Raw genomic sequence first — 8,573 nt, 5'->3', positions numbered from 1 at the left:
TGTGTGTGTGTGTGTGTGTGTGTGTGTGTGTGTGTTTGGAGAGCATCGAAACCCCTGGAACTACAGTTACAGATGGTTGTGAGTCACACTGTGGATGCTGGGAACCGAATGAGGTCTTTTGGAAGAGTAGCCAACGCGCTTAATTGAGCTATGTCTCCAGCCCTACAGATAATTTACAATGATAAAGGAAATTGTGGAGCGTAATGCTGTGGACCTCTGATCCCAGCACTCAGGAGCTGGAGGCAGGGATATGAGGACTTAAAGGCCATCCTCTATATTTAGTTGTAGCCTAATCTAGGCTACTTAAGTCCCAGTCTCAAAGGGGCCTGCTACAAAGAACCCCACCATCTCCTCCCCTCTTCTGCAGGTGAAGGAGTCCAAGCGCCAGTTCATCTTCGATGTGGTGAACGAGGGCGGCGAGTCCGAGAAGATGGAGATGTTCGTGAGTTTCTGCGAGGACACAATCTTTGAGATGCAGATCGCAGCTCAGATCTCGGAGCCCGAGGGCGAGCCGGAGGAGGACGAGGATGAGGGCGCCGAGGAGGCTGAGGAGGGCGCGGCGGGTCCCGACGGGTCGGGCTCTGCAGCGGCTGCGGGCGTGTGGGTGTGGCTGGCGGCGACGGCAGGCCGAACGCTGCGGGGTCTGAGCTACCGGAGCCTGCGGCGACGCGTGAGGAGGCTGCGGCGGCTGACGGCGCGGGAGGCTGCCACGGCGGTGGCCGCGCTGCTTTGGGCGCTGGTGACCCGCGCAGGGGGCGCGGGAGCGGGCGCGGCGGCCGGGGTGCTGCGGCTGCTCTGGGGCTCGCTGTTCGGCGGTGGGCTGGTAGACAGTGCCAAGAAGGTGACAGTGACCGAGCTCCTGGCAGGCATGCCGGACCCCACGGGCGATGAGGTGCACGGCCAGCAGCCGAGCGGCGCTGGCAGCGATGCGGAGGGTGAGGGTGAGGGAGAGGGCGAAGGCGATGCCGCCGACGGCGCCGGAGATGAAGAGGCTGCAGCGGACCAGGCTGGCACAGGAGGTGCTGAGGGGGCGGTGGCCGTGGCCGATGGGAGCCCCTTCCGGCCAGAAGGCGCTGGTGGTCTCGGGGATATGGGTGACACGACGCCAGTGGAGCCCCCCACGCCAGAGGGATCACCCATCCTCAAGAGGAAGCTGGGGGTAAGAGAGGCCTGCAAGGTTCCAGGGTATGGAGGGAGAGGGACAGCCTGACAAAACCCCTCAGAGAAAGTCAAACCTAAAGAGGAGAAGCTCGAAATGTGGGGGAAAGAAACATACTGTGGGGTCTAGAGAGAACCAAAGACCTAGAGACCAAATTAAAGGAGTGGGGGGAGGGGCCAGGACTAAAAAGACCAATAGCGACAGTGCCAAGGACACCAAGAACAACCCTCAGAGAAACACAGAGCTGTAGGGAGTTAATGTGAGAGAAAGGTCCTCCAGCATCTTTATACCTTGGTGCTATGACTTGATGCCTGTGGTCAACAAGGTGATGAGAAGCTGTGAGGGACCAGAGCATGCTTTGGGCAAGGACGGCTGACACAAGCCTATGATTCCACACGGGCGAGGGAGTGAGGGGTGGGGCTAAAGTAGAAGGATCTGAAGTTCAAGACCAGCCTGGGCTACAGAGTGAGACCCCATCGGGAGCAGGCAGAAGGCTCTTTGAATTCAGACTGACTCTGCACGGGACTGTGAGGCAGGCTATCTCCCTGAGCCCTAGTTTCCAAGGAAGAGGGGATCCAGGAGAACACCTTGCTTGTCCAGTGGGGGAGAAGTAAGGCCAGGGAACAGAAAGAGGCTGGTGAGCACCAAGAGGACTGAGGTCTATGTGTGCCCTACTCCCAGGTGGATGGAGAAGAGGAGGAACCGCCCCCAGAGCCAGAGCCAGAGCCGGAGCCAGAGCCGGAGCCCGAACCCGAGAAAGCTGAGTGAGTGTCTACGCGTGGAGGGGCCAGCCCTTGCCTCAACCCTTCTCCTGGACTGAGACGTTTCTGAGGTCAAGGCCCAAAGTGGTGCTGGTCACGCCCTGCCCTCCGCCCTCCGCCCTCCGCCCTCAGCACTGTCAAGCCCGTACACAGGGACTGAAGAGAGACTTCAAAGGCACCAAAGATAGGATGCTCCTTTTAGCTCTAGATCTCTGTGCTCGGGGTTCCTTCTTTCTGGAACACCTCCCCCTTGCCCTACATGTGAAGTGATTTTGATGGGGTGTGGTAAGCTCATCAGAAGAGCTGCAAGTTGAAGGCCTCCCTGGACAGGAGCAAGTTCCAGACTATCCTAGGCAACTTAATGAGACACCATCTCAAAATCAAAAGTGAGAGAGAGAGAGAGAGAGAGAGAGAGAGAGAGAGAGAGAGAGAGAGAGAGAGAGAGAGAGAGAGAGATAAGCATCTCGGAGGCCAGTCCTGACTTGTGCTGGGATCGAGGGAGACATGTTGAATGGGAGGTGGTTCTATGAGGAATTGTGGGAGGAACAGGGATAGGAGTTGTGGGGAGGAAAAGATGCCATGGTCTGCTTTACTCGCACTCCCAGCAAAGCAGACAGTAGCATGGCTGGGGAGATGGACTCCAGTCTACCCTGATTCAAATCCCAGGTATGGGATTGGGGCGTGGCCCAGTGGCAGACAGACAGCCCCAGCATGAGAGTCCCGGATACCATCTAGAGAATTCCTTCTCTCAAATGAATGGTTTGCAGATCCTTGGTTAAGTGACCTTGGGAAGGACAACACACCTGTGAGCCTCGGTTTCCTCCTTTGTAAAGGGCCGTCACAGCAACAGTTCTTATGTAAACCTGTGCTGAGAGTGAAGCAAGTCCACACTTAGGAAATCCTCAGACGCACTCCATGAGTAGGAAGTTGTGGGGAGCTATATAGGATCAGGTGCCTTCACTGTGGGTAAATAGTGAGATGCGGTCAGAGATGAGGCCACACCGTGAACTCTCTTCTCTCTCCTAGAACTACTTGTCGAGGAATTTCTACACACTGCGATTCCTGGCCCTCTTCCTGGCATTTGCCATCAACTTCATCTTACTGTTTTATAAGGTGTCTATCCTGGAGGGTGGGGGAGGCCACCCCAGATTCAGCCTAGACAGCTGGTGCTGATTTGGGGTGCCCTGTGGGGCTGAGTGGAGGTGGCCAGGCCCGTATGGGATAGGTGTCTGAGTGCATTCAAGAGTTAGTGCAAGACACAGAGCTGCTTCCCTGCCAGCCCCGGCACCTGCCAGGCGGTACCCCAGTGTGGAAGTCCCCTCTGAGCAATACAGTGACTTCAGAGCAGCTAAGGAGCCATGTGTGGAGGAGAAAGTGGGCAGCTTACGGAACAGAGAGAGCGAGGGCAAGGACCGGACCTCCTGAAGCTAGAGGGAGATTCATGTTCTTGCCAGGGGCTTAGATGACAACACAGAGTTTGGCTAGAGACAGATGGTGGTGAGCAAATGCTTAATTAATCTCTCTCTGCCTCTGTCTCCTGGTCCTCAAAATGGGATCAAAACCACACTTGCATCTGAGACTTCTGAAGACACACAGACCTCTGTAAGTTCTAGGCCAGCTAGGCCTGCTACGTCGTCAGACTTTATCTCAGTGAGATGGATACAGGAGAGTCAAGAGTTCGAGGTCATTCTTGGCTATACAGAGAGTTTGAAGTCAGCCAGGGCCACATGAGACCCAGTCATTCATAAACAAACAAACAAACAAACAAATAAATAAGTAAAAGAGTTTGAAGTCAGCCAGGGCCACATGAGACCTAGTCATTCATAAACAAACAAACAAATAAATAAATAAATAAATAAATAAAAGAGTTTGAAGTCAGCCATGGCCACATGAGACCCAGTCATTCATAAATAGATAGATAGATAGATAGATAGATAGATAGATAGATAGATAGATAGATAGATGAAGCGTGTGGTAGCTCCTGGATATGGACAGTGCCCTTGAGGCCTGGTGTGGTGGCATATATTCACAGTCTCAGTACTTGGGAAGCTGTCACAGAAGGTCACTAGTTTGAAGCTAGCCTGGGCTACATAGCAAATCTCAGGCAAGCCTATGCTATCAAGATACTATGTTTTTACTATGTAAAAGCAATGTTAGCCGGGCGTGGTGGTGCACACCTTTAATCCCAGCACTCGGGAGGCAGAGGCAGGCAGATTTCTGAGTTCGAGGCCACGAGGCCAGCCTGGTCTACAGAGTAAGTTCCAGGACAGCTAGGGCTACACAGAGAAACCCTGTCTCGAAAAACCAAAAAAAAAAAAAAAAAAAAAATCAATGTTGATGGGAGTGGTGACGAAAGCCTTTAATCCCAACACTCAAGACACAGAGACAGATGGCTCTTCTGGAGTTTAAGGCTAGCCTGGTCTACATAGTGAGACCCAGTCTCACAATGGAGAAGCAAGGATTGAGAGGAAACAAAAGAATTGTATAAACACTCCTGCTTGTGAGTTCTGGCTTCACAGGCCAGGTACCACCAGGGTCCTCTCTCTGATTTGCCTTTGACCCCATTTCAGGTCTCAGACTCTCCACCAGGGGAGGATGACATAGAAGGTTCCAGTGTTGGGGACATGTCAGGGGCAGGGTCTGGTGATGGCTCTGGCTGGGGCTCCAGGAACGGCGAGGAGGTAGAGGGCGATGAAGATGAGAACATGGTGTACTACTTCCTGGAGGAGAGCACTGGCTACATGGAACCTGCCCTGAGGTGCCTGAGCCTGCTGCACACGCTGGTGGCCTTTCTCTGCATCATTGGCTACAACTGTCTCAAGGTGGGACATGACCTGTGACTGTGGCCCTGAGGCTGTGGAGGATGCTTGCAGAGAGGACCTAGGACAGTGGTTGGGACAGGAGGCTTTAGGTTGGGTAAAATTAGTAACCAACAGCACAACCAATAGGATTCTGGTAGAGATGCCAACTAACAAGGATGCTTCTATAAATGGGAGCCTATGTAGACCACAGCTGACAGGCGAAGCCCCAGATTATCTGTACCATGCATACATTGCTGTGTGCATTTCCCTATCCAGGGGGCAAATTCATCATGGGGAATGTTATCTCCCACCTGCTAATCAGTTGAATTAGGATCTCCATGAATCGGAGAGCTGGAGAAATGACCTCATCAGTTAAGAGTACATACTGCTTTTGCAGAGGAACAGAGTTCACTTCCCAGCACCCATGTCAGACAGCTCAGGCAGCCTGTAATTTCAGCTCCAGGGGATCTGGTGCCCTCTTCTGGCCTCCAAAAGTACTGCACTTGTGTGCACATGCACACAAACATACACATAATTAAAACTAATGAAAATAAAATCTCTCTCTAAAAGATCTCTGCAAAGGGACTGGAGAGAGGGCTCAGTGATTAAGAACATTGCTGCTCTTGCAGAGGACCAGGGTTCGGTTCCCAGCACCCATGCAGAGTGGCTCACAAATGACTGACTCCAGCTGCAGAGGGATCTGATGTGATCCTCTGACCTCTGTGGTCACCTACATACACATAACAGTATGCACTCATACAAACACATATATACACACTTAAAAGACATTTTTTTTATAATATAAAAGATCTCTGAGAAGCTGGGCCCATGCCAGTGCAAGCTTGTAATTCCAGGGGACAGGAGGATATTGCGTTCTGGGCCAGCCTGGGTTACATAGGGAGATCCTATCTCCAAAAGAATGGCGATAGAGACATCCAAGCCCTCACCCCTAGCTGTTGACCATTGATGATTGCTGTCAAAGGGAAGACACACTTCTTCAGGAGCGTGGTCTGGGGTGGCTTGCCGGTGCTCCAGTGGAATGACCCACACCCATTTGTATATGAAAAATACTAACTGGATTCATGGGTTATATCAAGAGACAGAGACAGGCAGATCTCTGCCAGTTCCAGGCCAGCCCAGTCTAAATAAAAGAAAGCTCTGCCTCTTGCCTAGGGTGCCTCTGGGGACTCCGATGTGACAAGGGAATGGATTCTGGTATATGTCTGATATGCTCAAAGTTTGTCGAGGCCCCCAAGGCGTGTCTCAGGCATCTGTTGGGTTCCACAGGTCTGGAAGTTTATGTAAATCTTGTAGTTTTTTTCTGAGTTAACACAGCTCTTTGGTTCAGAGTCCTTCTGTATGTCGTGTCTGCAACTTGGCCCTCCTTCCATGGCTTCCACCTGCCTCTGTCTTACATGCCTTGTGGGCCCGAGTTGACACCCTCCTCTGGAGCCCCAGCCTGCAGCAGAGAATGGGGGTGGCCTCAGCTTGCCCTTTCCCTCCCACTCTTGCCTGCACCTCCACACCCACCTTCCACCATTTGCCTGTTCCTCCCCAGCCACCCCTGACCCTCTACCAGCACTTCCATCTTTCTACCCTGAAGACTGAGGCAGCTCCTTTGGTGCCATTCACAGGATGCAGAGAGGTCTCATGGCTTCCGCAAAGACCATGGTCTCCCTCCCCGCATAACTAACGTGGCCCCTCACCCCTGCCTCCCTCCATCCCTAGGTGCCCCTTGTCATCTTCAAGCGGGAGAAGGAGCTGGCCCGGAAGCTGGAGTTTGACGGTCTCTACATTACAGAGCAGCCAGAGGATGATGATGTGAAGGGACAGTGGGACCGCCTGGTGCTCAACACACCGTAAGTGACCGGCCCTACCTCAGGGGAGCAGAGAGGGCAGGGCTAGGTTCCCACTCCACCACTGAGGCCTGGCTTGTTCTCTCTAAGCCTGGTCATCGTCCCCATCCAGTGGACACGTTAAAGTTCCTCTGGGTGTGGGATTTGTGTGCCGGCTCCATGGGTAAACTACTTCCTGTTCACCATGATGACCCGATGCAGATCCTCAGCAACAGTATAAAAACCCGATGTGGCTGCCAGGCACCTAGAATCCCAGACTAGGAGGCGAAGACAGAAGGGCTCCTGGGGCTCACTCACTGTCTTGGTCAGGGTTTCCATTGCTATGAAGAGACACCATGACCAACGCAACGCTTATAAAGGACAACATGTAATTGGGGCTGGCTTATAGGTTCAGAGGTTCAGTCCATTATCGTGATGGCAGAAAGCATGGCAGCATCCAGGCAGGCATGGTGCTGGGGAACTGAGCTCTACATCTTGTTCTGAAAGCAAACAGAAGACTGGCTTCCAGGCAGCTAGGATGAGGGTCTTAAAGCCCACCCCCACAGTGACACACTTCCTCCAACAAGGTCACACCTACTCCAGCAAGGCCACACCTCCTGATAATGCCACTCCCTGGGCCAATCTTATTCAAACCACCACACCGACCAACTAGTCTAGTCATCTGGTAACCTCAAAGTTCAGTCAGAGACCCTGTCTCAAAAAGTAATGTGGAAGCTGGGCGGTGGTGGCACATGCCTTTAATCCCAGCACTTGGGAGGCAGAGGCGGGCAGATTTTTGGGTTCGAGGCCAGCCTGGTCTACAGAGTGAGTTCTAGAAGAGCCAGGGCTACACAGAGAAACCCTGTCTCAAAAAAACAACAACAACAAAAATGTAATGTGGAAAGGGCTAGAGAGATGGCTCAGCAGTTAAGAGCACTGGCTTCTCTTTCAGAGGACCTGGGTTTGATCCTTAGTCCTTATATGGTGGCTGCAATCATCCTGTAACAGCAGTTGCAAAAGATCTGACCCTCCCTCCCCCTTTTTCTGGTCTCCAACACACACAAAGGCAAAACATCCATACACTCAAAATAATAAATAATGTTTGAATGTGAAATAGACACTAGAGCCAGGTGTGATTGCGTACACTCGTATTCCAGCACTTGTGAGCTTGAGGCAGGAGGATAATTTGAGGGCAGGAGTTAGAGTGACCCTGTCCCATTTCATTGCTCCCTGGCCTGGCCCCTGGCTTCTGATTCTTCCCATATGTCTTAGTCACCGTTGACTGGCTGTGAAGCAACACCATCAAGGCAATTCTTATAAAAAGAAAGCATTTCATTGGGGGCCTGCTTACAGGTTCAGAGGGTTACTTTGTTATTATGGCAGCATGCAGGCAGGATGCAGGCAGGCGCGGTGTTAGAGAAGTAGCTGAGAGCTGTATCTTGATCTCCAGGAAGAGAGAGAGGGACAGAGACAGAGACAGAGAAAGACTGAGTCTGGTGTGGGCTCTGGAGACTTCACAGTGAGGGACCTCCTCCAGTAAGGCCACACCTCTCCATCCTGCCCTGATGGCTCATTCGGGACTGAACATGCAAATGCCTGAGCCTCTGGGTGTCAGCCTCATTCAGATCAGCACACCACCCTAACCTCCCCACACTTCTCTCTTGACAGGTCTTTCCCTAGCAACTACTGGGACAAGTTTGTCAAGCGGAAGGTGAGAGGACTGGGTGTGGAGGGAAGGGCTACTAGGCTCAGTCCCCTGGGGTCTAGGACCACCCCGGCCTTGCCAAGTGCTTATTTTGTATGGAAGCCTGAGCAAGGGGCTGTGTCCCTCTGAAGAGTTCCCCTGGGGACCACGGCACGGCGGTCAGATGCATGTAAAGGGCCCGGGGGGACTCAATCTGTAGGCGTATGCGAGAGAAGATGAGCAATGATGTGGTAAGGGCAGTTAAGAGTTGTCTCTTGCCGGGTAGTGGTGGTGCACGCCTTTAATCCCAGCACTTGGGAGGCAGAGGCAGGC

General features: G+C 52.7%; 1 protein-coding gene across 1 annotated transcript in view; it reads left to right on the top strand.

The window, feature by feature from the left end:
• The window catches only part of Ryr1 (ryanodine receptor 1), a 126,862-nt gene that overhangs the window by 109,847 nt on the left and 8,442 nt on the right, over positions 1 to 8,573 (top strand). The window contains exons 91-97 of the mRNA XM_021211089.2: positions 368 to 1,159; positions 1,841 to 1,923; positions 2,053 to 2,065; positions 2,947 to 3,033; positions 4,491 to 4,742; positions 6,450 to 6,580; positions 8,225 to 8,267. Coding sequence (XP_021066748.1) covers positions 368 to 1,159; positions 1,841 to 1,923; positions 2,053 to 2,065; positions 2,947 to 3,033; positions 4,491 to 4,742; positions 6,450 to 6,580; positions 8,225 to 8,267 — 1,401 coding nt within the window. The remainder of the gene's footprint in view (positions 1 to 367; positions 1,160 to 1,840; positions 1,924 to 2,052; positions 2,066 to 2,946; positions 3,034 to 4,490; positions 4,743 to 6,449; positions 6,581 to 8,224; positions 8,268 to 8,573) is intronic.

The sequence above is a fragment of the Mus pahari genome, chromosome 1 (genome assembly GCF_900095145.1).
Source record: "Mus pahari chromosome 1, PAHARI_EIJ_v1.1, whole genome shotgun sequence".
Lineage (NCBI taxonomy): Eukaryota > Metazoa > Chordata > Mammalia > Rodentia > Muridae > Mus > Mus pahari.
The sequence above is the reverse complement of the archived record's forward strand: the minus strand, read 5'-3'. Positions and strand labels throughout refer to the sequence as shown.